The sequence below is a fragment of the Syngnathus leptorhynchus genome, chromosome 9 (assembly GCF_054491065.1).
Source record: "Syngnathus leptorhynchus isolate UIUO chromosome 9, UIUO_Slep, whole genome shotgun sequence".
Taxonomy (NCBI): Eukaryota; Metazoa; Chordata; class Actinopteri; order Syngnathiformes; family Syngnathidae; genus Syngnathus; species Syngnathus leptorhynchus.
Genome location: NC_141203.1, coordinates 8,026,360 through 8,040,173, shown reverse-complemented (window position 1 = coordinate 8,040,173; position 13,814 = coordinate 8,026,360). Strand labels below are relative to the sequence as shown.

Sequence of the window (13,814 nt, the reverse complement as noted above, 5' to 3'; positions counted from 1 at the left end):
TCTATTCTTACAATAAATGTTGACTTTATTGTCCAACTTGGACCTTCACAATTTTTAATGGTCTCTGATGGTATCAAGATGGCCCAGACAGTGACCGATAACGTTGCAACCACACAGTAAAGAATTATTTAATTACTATTTGTTTTCTTGAAGGAGTATGAGAGTAAATACAGTGTTTACTTGGAGTGTCTTATGTGAGTTGTTGGCCTAGGTAGTTGTCCTCTCAGCCAGGCAAGCAGCCTCTCTGCTTCCAGGTTTGATCTGACAGTCTATTGCGCCGGTCGTCACAAGGAACTTTGTCCAGAGGCGGACGCTGACTGCAAAGGCGCACCTGGAGGACCACACACAAATCAACAATGAGGGCTTTAAAACTGCACAAACGCTACTATGGAGGAACATTTAGATCCCGAGGCGTTCCCAGGGCAACTGGGAGACATGATCTCTCCAGCGTTGTCACCAGGGCCTCCTTTAGGGGGGACAAGCCTTAATAACCTCACCAGGGAGGAAGCATCCTAACCAAATGCCCGAGCCACCCCAATTGGCTCTTCTCACTCGGATGACCAATCACCCTAGGAGACAGCATGGACACATCAATTATTCCACACAAGCTAATAAACGTGTCCACTTTTTTAATTGGAAACGCCTTGTTGAGATACGACTTCATCTCCCCCCCAAAAAATCAAGTACTATAGAAAATGACATCCACACTCAGACACACATTTTGAATAGCAAACATCCAATGTAAAAAGTAGCTCCCGCATAAGTGGTCTGCTCTTTTGATAGAATCTTCTCGCATGTCTTATCCTTCCCTGACAGGCTTCCGCATCAATTGCCAGACAACCTGTATTCAGTGCATCCAGCAGGGACATCTCCCAGTAAGCCGGTGATCAAACACCTTCCATGTCAACAGCGCTGTCATAATGGGACCACGCTGCTAACCATTCATTTACAAGGTAGAAGAAGAAGAAATTGTTCCAAATGATGACATAACAAGTCATGCCAGGCCCCAACACCCTCATCATTGCAGGTGGAAATTGGCCTATGCTGCAGTGAATGGAGCAAGGTTGATGAGGTGTTCCGTATTGAAGGGACCAATGTTAGGGATGCAGCAAAGGACTCCATTGTTGGAGATGGCAGCACACGTGGTGATATTTGGCAGCCTCCCCCTCCCCCCCAATGTTAACATATGGTTGATTACACAGCCAACAATTGTGGTGCAAATGTCATCGGAAATCTGTGGTCTGGGATGTCTGCCTACGCCTTTTGATTCACCTCACGTTCACCATGCTCTTCCTCTCAAAAGTTGTCTTTTTGGTATCGATGTGTGCAATCTACCTTCGTTTCATGTGTTCAGTGTGAAAACAGTGACACTGAATGTGTGTCATTTCAATTGTACAGTTTATGGAAATGGACAAAATGTTGCATATATTGGATATAAGCGTTAAATTAGAAGATGTGCAATGCAAATCTAGCTTGTAATTTGCAATTTGCACTTCTCGCTGAGATGTATTTCTGATGTACACCTAATGTTGAGTGTATATCAAATTTAGTAAGACCCTATATGGAAATTGTAGGCTGTTAATGGTCACAAGTAGGAAGAGAAAATCTTTAGCCGCCAAAGTGTATCACAACGTGTGAATTTGTTCTTTTTCCTTTTTTTCTTTAAACTATATAAAATAAAAGCTTTTAAAATACGTCCCTTGAAAATTGCTGTGAGGCTATCTGCTGATGTGTTTTTTTTTCTCATCTTTCCTCTCACAATGCTTTTCCGGACCATTTTCACTTATTGCACCCTTGGGTGCTTGCTCACTGCAGTCTGCAGTCCATTTTATGGACATGACTCGATGTGTACAAACTGAGAGGAGGAATGTACACTCACCGGCCACTACTTCAGGCACGTCTCTAACGAGAGTCAGTACAACACCAAGGATGTATGAAGCTCATGCACAAGTGTAGGGCTGCACCACAAATGTGTTTGTGTTATTCCTCCCCCCACACACACACACCTTATTCGGGGCAAAATTTTAGATCTGGCTCTCGGGTGTGATGCAGTGCAGTCCAACACCGCTGCAAAACCGCAATCGTAAACATCCATAAATCAAATATCAAATAAAGGCAAAAGGCAACGAGAGTTCACACTGGATTTATGATCCAAAGTGTTGCCTTTACATTTTCAATGCACATTTAATGCTTGCCGGACTTCTTTGTGCAAAAAGGAGGATAAATCAAAAGCAGCGTTATATCACGGCGCAGTAAAAAAGACCTTATAAATCCGATCTAACCAAAGATTCAAACAATAAAGCACACAGTTTAACAAAAACAGGGCTGACACTGAATGACAGCAAAAAAAAAAAAAAAGAGAATTTATGTTCCCTAGCAACAAATGTTTTTCTTTCAAGTTGCTGACGAACACTGAATGTTTCTTTCAAATGCTCAGATAAGTCTTGGCTCCATTAAAAAAAATGTTTAATTAGTGCCAAAATGGTTGCAAGTTGCAAGGATAGTACATTTTCCAAAATAATGTGTGTAAAGTTGTTATACAAGCGGGATAAATCTGTCATTTGTTAATGATCAAAATCATAATATTCTATAATCGAGAAAAATAAAGTTGCAGTTAAAAATATTAACTCTATGAAAATTATGTTACTGATAAAAACATTGCTTTAGAAGCCTCATAATATGAAAATAAAGTTGTAATTTCAATCTAAAAAGGGTACGACACAAATACCTTTATGAGCATAGATTTGTTATATTACAGAAATAATATAATTATATGATCAATGATGATTTACATCAGTTCACAAGAATGACGTCCCATTAAAAAAAAGTATTGGTACTATGAACATAAAATACAGATAAAAGGGAGAAGATCATATTTTTACAAAGATGAAACACACAAGGATGACCTTGTAGTAGGCGGTGTGATCATAATACCGTATTATTTAGATGAATCCATACTCGGAAAATAAGGCTGCAAGAAAAGAGCAGCAAGTTACTGAAATGAATTTAAGCATATGTGCTACACCACATTTTCTACTATTTTTCTCTACTGTAGAAAAAGTGAGTTGAGTTCTCCTACAAAGAAAGAATTCCATTGAGTCACATCATTTGGAGGAATCAGAAAATATCTCACCTTGAAACAGGTTTTAAATATTTCGCTTCCTACGTACAAGGCCACGGGGTTGATGCATGAGTTGAGGGACGCCAGATTGATGCCAACGTAATCCAGCACAAGAAAGACACTAGACGAGTGGAAATTCGGAGTCGAGTACTGCCAAACATTTCTACAGAAGATGTTGCCTCACATAATCTAATTTACCTTAGGAGCCGGCACCTGTTTGGATCGTTTACATCATACACGGTTGCCATCAAGATTTTGCTGAGGTAGAGCGGACACCAACAGACAGCAAACACAAGCACCAAGCAGAATAGACTCCTTGATTCTCCTTGCTTCTGAAAATACAACACTGTTATCAATAATGGTCAGGTTGAAAATCAGAAAAGAAGAGTAGGCCTGCTTGGTGTCGCCATGTATTACCGTGTTGTCTTTGTTCTTCAGCACGGTTAGCACATAGAAGATGACAGTCCAACCCAGGGGCATGCAGAAGTAGAAGCTGAAGAGCCACCAGTGCTTAACAACTTTATACGACTGCTCAGCAAAGAAGACACAAGCAGGAAATTAACGTGTATTGTCACAGGGACCATAAATCATATATATTTGTTGTATATGTAATGCATTTATAATATTGCTAACATACCGTAATGGCCTGAATATAAGACAACCCTGATTATAAGACGACCCCCTCTTTTTCAAGACTCAAGTTTGAAAAAAGACTTTTATAACAAATTTAATTTTTAGACAGAAAATAATTACAGCACATCTGAAACAAATGCTAACAATATATTCGAGAGAAGCATGTTATTTTGCCTCACTCAAATCACATCTTAATATCTGAACATTTAAATATTTAAACTAAAGTGCAATCACATTTGTAAATGAATGGCTTCTGGTTTTCCATTTTCTGTTATCCCTTCTCTTATTTTCTTCTCTTTTCTTTCTTACCACTAATTTTTGTTTTTCTTCTTCGTGCTACCACTATTTTTATTTTTCTTCTTTGTGACAGGGGTTCGCTTTGGCCTGGGGAGTTAAGTTCAGCATTCGCTTTAAAGATATCTGGCACCTTCTAGCATTATGAATGGGTATAATGTCTAGACCCCGAATGTAAGACGACCCCCACTTTTTCTGTCTTTATTGTCTTATTTCAATGCAAAAAACACTGTCTTATATTCGGACCAATACGGTAATACAAGCTAAGACACATAGAATAGAATTTGTGCTAATGTTGCTGCTCAGATTCGAATGTGTTGTTTGATGGAGTAAATGTATTTATGAAAAAACATCTAAAACTAATAAACTAATACAAAACTGATACACCCGCTCCAATTAAATCAAACTGAATGTAAATAACACATGCGGACTACTAATACTATTTACAATATACCTGCTGTGAAAGCAGTCATTAAAACAACAAAGTAGGTTGTTTTGCACCTTACTGTATGACATCAATGGCTTAGGAAGTCACATCAAAGGCAAGTTGTTACTGGCGGATTGCATCAGGTCACCTGCATAAATGCTGTGGTCTGCACCGGATGGAGCAGACAAATCCTCAGATCTCGCTCTTTGTAGTCGGCATTTATCACGCTGAAGCCAACAAGTTCAGGTATGGCCAGCGTAATGGAGACGAGCCATATGAGAGAAGTCCAAACGCACATTTGGGTTCCTTTGAGGCGTTGCCGAGATACAATGGCGAGGTACCTACAACACGCCGTTTTTTTTTTTTTAAGAGTTTTCGAAGGGCAAACATGATAACACATTTGGTGACACCTCGAAAATTGTTCAAATCCCCAAAAATTGCACAATTTGGAGTTCAACCAACATTCTTATAAAGAATATGCACCTTAGTAGACCTTGTTACATTCTTGCTGGTCATTGTTAAGCTTGCATGTAAATTTTGTGTGAGAGGTGGAGTACATCACATTGGGAAAATTTCTTTTGAAAACCAGCGTCACTAAATGAATGAGCATAATTTAATTCGTTTAAAATGCAATGCAATTCCAATTCAATCTCAAGACACAATAGTACATGAATACTAAAAAGAATATGACTATTAATGGCCGGCAGCACTCACAAATGTCAATTTTTTTTCTCTCTGTTATTTGCTGAAAGATTCACTTTTTTTTTTTTTCTCAGGCTAATATAAAAATATTGCTTTGGCCCAATTTGGTGGCGTCTTGAGGCCAAGAAACTTACCTTGAACTGAGGGGAAGGAGCTTCATTTCTCTCTAAGAAAAAAAGAGTGCTTTGTTGCTATGTTGTGGCAGCTACAATACAGGCAATTAGGAAACCTTTGTAAGTGGGCATCAATTATTCACAGATATTTTACTATTTACAGCGGGCTTGCTCCCTATCCCCCACTAATAATAAAATGGAGTTTACTGTGTTGAAACAGGAAGTAAAATTGAATATGTGAACAAAAAAGAACTAAATTATTTGATTTGAGAATCATACCAAACCACGTATTGGGGGGTTTTTCGCAAATGATACCTCCTCCTTTGCTATAAAACAATCCAACTAATTATTTTCCATCCCTTTTTTCCTAAGCTGCAAGAAATTATTTTTCTGTGCTTCTTAAAACCAGTTTGGCGAGTCGTTTTTTTGACATTGAAGGCCTGAGATATGTTTTATTAGTTTCGGTGTTGAAAATGACCTTTCACAACTTGCCACTGAAAAGAAATTAAATGCGGTTTATCCGTCTGCAACAGTGCTTGCTGTCGACTCACCTCATATGTTCTATGCACCCCACTTGTCGAAACAGGGCATTCTGATTAAAATTGTGTTGTGTGGAATATGAATTAAGTAGTTGTTTTCATCCATCTCAGGAGGTGGCCATCACCATCACAGTGCCCCACGCCAAATTTGGATGACCCTCCACTCATGCAGTCCACTGCTTGTATTACTATACTTACTTGTACATATGAATTGGAACAACCGAATAAGAAGTCTATTTTAAAATATGCTTTAATGAAAATAAACTTAATATTTTTTTCTAAATTAAGTGACAAAATAAACTTTAAATAAAACTTTTTTTAAATCCAAATTTCTATCAACCCTGACAATTGTCATCTATTTACCTGTCAAATGAAATTGGATTTAAATTGGTTTTTTTTTTAATTAAGCGACAAACTTAAAATGAAAATTTGTTTTGTTTTTAAATCAGAATTTGTCTGATTACAATTGTCATCTCCTTACCTGTCAACACTCAGAGAACACAGACTCAACACGATAACGCCAACGGAAGTTTTCTGCATGAAGGGTACGAGCTTGCACAGCACAGAACCAAAGGGCCAATCATTCGCCGTGAGCTACATGTGAGAGAAAGAAAACAACACAAAATGCGTTCGCTGTAATAACAATCAATTTAAGATAAGCCTGAAATGAACAGAACGTGTGTGTGAAGAGGGCCGATAAGGCCTCGCATTACGTTGGCCTTGTAATTACATGTCGTGAGGCAAATAACTCACCCTGTAGGTGTTGACTGGGACATCTACCACAATGTGTAGGAGGTCCCCTAAAGCCAGACTTGCAATCAGGACGCCAGCCCCGCTCCTCATGCATTTGTTGCTATGAATGATCCTCAGGAGTATGGAATTTCCCACAAGTCCCAGCACAAAAAACACTACTGCAATTGCTGTCAAGAGATACTTGAAGCTATCTGGGATTTCTGCCGAGCGGGCGCACATAGGCAGGGGCCTCGCAGAAATGTTGGATCTGTACTTGTCCATCTCAGAGAGTTGTGCACCAGCGGCTGGCTGGGAATCCTGATCGTCGGCCTCGCTGCTAATGAGAACATTTCCAAGACAAAGAAGCAGAGCGACGGCCCACTTTGTCTGCGGTCTCTTCAAATACGGCCCTCGGATGCGTTTGCCAGCACTGAGTTAGGAACGAGAGTAATTAGCATCAGAGCTGCCTCAGAGTTTGGCAGTAAAGTCACTCGATACAGTGATCAAAAGGCAAATTGTAAAATGAATCGTTACAGCTTACCTTTTGATCAGAAATGCCGCGCAGTTCGACTACTAGCAAAGTCGCCTTGTGTGCGCCTGCAGTAAATACCCCAGCTCGGCCATCGGAAGGTTTTATAGACGAAGAAGCCGTCGTGGCCGTTATTCATCGGTGCTGTCAGCGGTGACTGTAATTACCACCTATGATGCATCACCTTCAATAAAAAGACGCCGTTGAAGTGTCTGTTGTTAAGAGTGAGATCATGTTATGGCTTTCTGCAGGTGTGCTGTGCTATAGCGGTAAAATGACTCAATCTTAAAATAAAATAAAAAAGAGCAGCATCTCTCATGGCAACAACATCATGGCATCTTACGAAAACACAGTCATCTGCCAAACACATCTCCCGCAAGGATTCGGAAATACAAAATCTGTGAACAAAGGGTGTGTTCACACTTCGTGGGCTCATTTTCTTTGTTTTCTTCCAAGTGTAATTTAGACTTTCTTTCATCGCGTAGCATTCTATAAGGGGTTCTTGGTTACCCAACATATATTATGCAATCTCAAGGTCACATATAGTACATAATGAAATAGTCACGTGTAAGAATACGTGGTTGAGCCGCACAGGAGCTGTTGTTTTTATCGGATTGTTCAATATTTGTAGTGTAAACGTGTATTTAGTACAAATAAACTCAAGGTAAGTCCAAATCAGCTGAGACATCATAAAAACCTTGTAAAATGTCTGTCTTTGAGGTGAATGAAACCAATTTAACACAGAAGGCCTAGATAAGATTAACTAGAACTTCTTTGATTGGAGGCGGTAATTAAAATGTCAATTAAGATTGTTTTGAGTTCAACACAAAGATCCATGTTAGACACAATGTTGATGTGTTGAAGACTTAAATGCATCATTTTATTCACTGCTTAAGCAACTTGAAATTAGCGTCACTTAATTCAGTGGAAATGCTCCAACTATGCAAGCCATATGAAAAGTAAAAATCCTATACACCAGGGTTATAAAGCTATTCTGTACATTTTGTGGCAGTATTTGCCAAGGTATTATTTCATTAGTTTGTGATGATTTAACTAATAATTCAGCCAGTCTGCTACACTGCGAACCTCTATTGTGATGTGTATCCTATTTTTTTAAAGACAGTTGCTACAGCTTTTGTAATGGATGCCATTGGATGCTGCAGATGTCGCTAATGTTTTGGCTGATCCTTCTACAGTAGCTATAAAATGTTGGTGACAAAATCATCGGTCTGTGGAGTGATGTTAAAATGTACATTACCAACACACCCAGCCCGCCCCGGTCGACTACCGCTTACTGGTTGAATTGTTGTAGCGGAGTATATTTTGGGTTGGCAAATGCCGCGGTCATATATCAGCACCCGCAAACCCTCATGATGTTTTGTTTAGTTTTTTTTTTTTTTACACAACTTTTGTATGGGCTGTCATTGGATTGCAGCTATGTCGCTAATGTTGTGGTGGGCAAGTGCACAGAAGGTTGCTGCCTGTGCCATGGCAGACCAGCTACAGCGCCCGGAGGTACAATAGACACGCAGTGAACAGAAACATTCCATTGTTAATTGCATCCCGTCTCCCTTTTGCAAACTCCTACTTGTACTCGACTGGCGAAAAATGACCTTGGCAAGGAAGGTATTGGCGCAGTTCCACAAAAACAAGCGATTAAGGCAGAAGAATTGCTTGAGATGAGTGCGCGAGCATATGACGAGTGTTCTCGGTTAAGCGGCTGACATACAATGTTATTGCGAGTGTTTCTCTATATAGGTCATTGGAGAGTGCCAAGACACTTCACGGCCTATAAAAAAAAAGTGAAAAGAAACAAAGCTGCGAGGAACATTTTCCTGTCCGTAAGAGTAATAAAGAAGAATAAAGCAATCCCCCGTGATTCCACATTAAGCCTTTAAAGTGTTTTTATCATTGACCTGAATAGTTCCGTTTAAATGTCTTGTTTGTGTTTTAAGCACATTTATGATGTGGGCTGGCCCTAAAGAGCTTGTTTGCCATTTAAAATGAGTAGAAGGGAACATGTCCATGCACTTGTCGTTTGACTCTCATTAATGTCGCCAGTTCAAGTTGTCACGCTCAGTCGACTACAAAAACGTCCGCCGTTTACTGGGTCAGCGGTTCGGTTGATTGACGACATGATTTGTTTGCGTTGTTTAACATGTTCAAACGAGAAACAAACACGCTGGCTGTCCCCGCCCATACATAACAGCATCGAGGGAAGGAGAAAGAAGACGCACTTATCAGATGCATTAAGCGTGACTGATTGAGTTAGAAAATTACACAATTTTTTGGGGGTTTTTTTTTTTCATCGACGCAAAATTGGGTGGACATGTCAATCATAACACGGCGCATGGAAATAGTATCAAGGACTCTTGCCTGAAATTGAAGAGGAAAATGGATATTTTTGTTTGAAGCAGCAATCTTGAGCCAATTTCAGCGCTCGAAGTTTGATCCAAATGTGCCACATTTGGAGATGTGTATCTGAGACAGATGTGTCATTGTAAAGATTTTTTTTGGCCTTCCTAATCTAACATGGATGGAGCATGGGGGTCAACATTTAATCAGCATTTGTCTGTATCTACATAAAACATGAGTCCCTTCCTTCATAGTTTTTTTTTCTTCCAAGAATAAAGCAAGAACATAGCCAAAGGATAAAACAAAAAATAAAACACATGCAGTTGATCTTTTGATGCTGTCTGAAATGAGGTCTACAGAGTGGCACTGAAAACTTGTGTTGTGATGTCAAACTCCAAAAGGGGGTAACTTTTGGAATCCTCATCCCTTCTGTCAGTTCCAGTTCCACGACCTTAATACATGTTTAACTATCACAACGCCCCCCTGAAGAATATATCACATTCAGTCGCATAAATTAATGCCCCCACCCCACAATGTTTACCGCACATGCAAACACTGACAAGCAACAGAAGCAGCTGGCAGTCATTCATTTTCAATGAAAGCCTCAGCAAGCGTCCCGCAGCAACCACAGCAGAAGATGTGGGAAGAGATCGTCGTCGCATACATCAGTGTTACTTTCTGTGTTGACAGTGCAAAGCAACGTGATCACGGCACTCCTCGCTTTCTCCCTGATCTCTACAACTTATACCCTGTTTGTCAAGAGACATAAACCAAAATATCTCTGGAATAGTGTCAAAGGCAGAAAGGATGCCTGGAAAGTGATTGGACTGACACCTGAGCTGCTATCCCATTCAATACAATACGCAAATGAAAAAAAATACAATCCCCTTCAAAAGTATTGGAAAGTCAAGGTCATTTTTTTTGTGTATGGAACAGATGTGAAAAGTCATCAAAAGATGGGAAACCATCTGTCCAGGATACACAACTTTCAAGATAGTCCCACTTGTAATGAAAAATTTTTAGATCAGCAAAAGCATTGAAACAGATTTATGGTTTTTAATCTTCGAAACAGACTTAAAATAGATGAAAGTGAATACGACTTCATATTTTGTTGCAAATCCTTTGCTTGCAATAACTGCACCAAGGCTGTGTGAATCGGCCAACTTTTGCATTCCTCTTTTGTCATGTCTTTACAGGCCTTTCATTATTTTGTTATCGCATTCCTGTCTCTCTTCGGCCATGAAAGTACATGCTCTATCGGGTTTAATTCTGCACATTAGCTTGTGTTGTCTAAACATATCGGCGTGTTTTTTCTGCTGAACTGCTTTATTGTTTTGTCTCTGTGGAATAGGTACTATAGGCTCTGTAAGTCTAAACTGTTTCACGTCTTCCCGGGGTACGGTCGATAAAATGAATGCTCCATTGGGTTTAAATCTGGGGATTGACGGCAATTCTTACTTAGGCTTTAATTTGAATTATGGGTCATTATCTTATGGTGTCATTTGCAAATCACTTTTGCTGCATCTTCCGTTTCACCTCGAGTAGCCTTTCAGAGTACATTTTGCTGCTTCTGTCATGTGTTACATCACTGAAGATTAGGGAGGAAGTCTGAGAAGAAGGCGTGCAAGCCCACATTATCCCCACTAAGGTCCACAGATGAGCTTGTAAATTTGGGATAATGCACAGAGTCTTTTGCCAGACTTGAAACTTTTCATCACTTTGCTAAAGGTTAGCCTCAAAAGACCATAAAACCTTCTTTTAAAAAAATTTGGGGCAAATTCCACCCTGTCTGTCCTATTCTTCTTCCAAATATGTGATCTGCTTCACAGCATTTTTGTGCATGAACATAAACTTTCACATTCTGGAAGTTTTTACTGATGTCACTAATGATTTCTTTTAGGGTCTTTCTTTACAGCTCTCCAATAAATGTCTGTTGTCAACGGCTGTTATTTTGCTTCTACAAATGTCTTTGAGCTATGTTGTTCACGTCCACACGTTTGCCACGTATGATTGAACTTTTCATTTAAACACACATTAAAAAATAAACAGCAATTGGTAACTTTTTCCTACAGTGTAAATCCAGCCACTAATTCCAAATGTTGAAGTGCATTTATTTAGCTGCAGGAGGTGGCTGCAATGGTTTGATAGGTAAGAGCAATGCAGAGGAAGTCCACTGTGGGCTTTTGCACCTGTCAGATAAAGACCTGCGGCTATTTTGACACGAGACTCAAATCATGTATCGACTTTAAATTTGTCAACACTCTCAATAAAATCTCATCGCTACGTTCCTCTTCTCCACGAGGCATCGATACGTGAACGTGGAGCTAGCAAAGCGGGGAGGGGAATATTGCTGCTCATGTTTGATTGTGGTCTCGGCAGATTTAATGGACATGCTGGATGGGAGATGTATTACCCCTCTGATTTGTCCGAACCGAACAGATTGGGAGTAGGTGGCGTAGCAGACCCCCCTATCTCAGCTGTCGCACTTTGCCGTGTCATCACATTTCAGTGTGTGGGGGGCAACACTTGCCTGCCCCCCTTTTGCCTCTCAGGACAAGCACATCTGCCACCTGCTTAATTATTTCTCTCTGTGGCCCAAAAAAAAGGCAAGGCAGATCAAAAGGGGAAACGACGCACGCGGCCAGCGTTCCCTGATTGCGTCTACAATGTCACGTCTCATTTCTACAGCCCAATATGCCCGCGTCGTCTGGAAATGGCAGCAAAGGCCTTTCTCATCTCACTGACTGTAAAAGCCCAAGTGTGTGCATGTCTGCGTGGGCTGCGGCGGTGATCGGGGACTCTCATTTCACAGAGTTGCAACCCAAATAAGAATCTCGCCTGCAGCTTTCTGTCAGCCGCCTCAAAGACAGCAATCTATCAGGAAATAACAGCCAACTCAAATGTAAAAATCAATTCATGAGAAAATGAGGAGGCCTGTGGTTGAGGGAAAGTTCATGGGCACGTGTGATCATGTTTCCCTGCATTCAGCCGCTCTGGCGGTGAATGAGCCAGACAAATGATAGGGGTTACTCTGGCAGGAGAAGAGAGACGGAGCTTGATAGAAAAGCTGATGTGAAGCCTCGCGCATCGACAACATGCACCAGAGACGCAAGCTGCCTGCTGCACTTGAGATGACAGAAATGTAGATTCCATTTATGAGGAGAAAAGATATTTATTGATTGTGCTATCTTGCAGGGAAGTTTACACTTGTCCTATACGCAGGCAACCACATGAACCCCTCGCATTTTTGAAATTCACTCTTCAGTCAGTTATTTTGGGTTTTGTTTCTCTTTTTTGGAACCTGTCCTCTATCACTTGCTATAAAACTCACACAGTGTGCCGTAAAACGGTGCCAAAGCCCTGTCTTCGAAATGATATCGAATTGTTCGGAATCACAATAGGAAAGGCAAAAGGCGACATCAACAGACAGAGTGCAGCTAAGTACGTGTTTCCAAATCATGCTACTGTCTTGCTTTAAGCAAACGTTATAGTAGACTAGAACAGGGTGTAAAAGAAAAAAAAATAAAAGAAAAACATTCCCATGTGGCAGCCATGTTGGCTGGGGTAATTGTCCCGTCAAAGGTAATACAAATCTCGACTCTAACAAACAACCCCTTCTGCAATTAGTTAAATTTTGGTTCAATGTACTTTGCGATGGGACTTAAACATGTCAATTTCAATTCATTAATTGTAGGAAAAAAGCCTTAGCATTGAATTTCTAATTCTGCAGTCCTGAGCTTTTCTCACTGTGATAATTAATGCACACCGCTAAATAACAGATATATTGAGTGAGCATGAAGACGAGCACAGTGCAACACTTGGCATATCACCAAAGCTCTATACACTCACATTTTAAAGGTGTGAACTATGGAAAAATGGCTTTCTAATAGCTTTTACATAAATAGTACATGTCTGTAGTGTCTGCCTATTCATAAACACCCAAGTAAATCTCTCATTAGATTCCTATTTGGGAAAACATAGTTGGCTTGTGATGTCACAAATCAGCTAATTTAAACTATATCTGCCCCCCTAAACCAAGATTATCCATTTTCCATGTTCTTCAACTTCTACTCAGCGAATAAACAATAGATAATAGCAAATTAGTGCGGTGAATTATTAATGAATGCAGTACCAATATGCAAGACAACGAGCTGTGCCTTCTGTTGGGGTGTTTTTACACAAGAAACTACATTGGGCCCAATTGGTCTCGAAGCATCTGTAACCAATGCATGTTTAGCAAAATGAAGCGCAAATGATATGTAAATGCCACAACTGTAGAAGGAGGGCAGGAAAGGGGGGGGGGAACAAACAAACAAACAAAGCCTCAGTTACGCTATGTTGTTTTTTTCTTAAGGTCGTGCAGCCTCTC

At 40.2% G+C, this 13,814-nt stretch overlaps 1 protein-coding gene across 1 annotated transcript; it reads right to left on the bottom strand.

Moving 5' to 3' along the window:
* Positions 1-207: 207 nt before the first annotated feature.
* Positions 208-7,229, bottom strand: ednrbb (endothelin receptor type Bb). The gene is given in 13 exon segments (XM_085920754.1): positions 208-331; positions 553-569; positions 3,134-3,242; positions 3,320-3,453; positions 3,515-3,649; positions 4,624-4,816; positions 6,311-6,423; positions 6,583-6,968; positions 6,971-7,031; positions 7,033-7,074; positions 7,076-7,135; positions 7,138-7,184; positions 7,187-7,229. Coding segments are annotated over 13 exon segments (1,464 nt in total).
* Between the last annotated feature and the right edge of the window lie 6,585 nt (positions 7,230-13,814).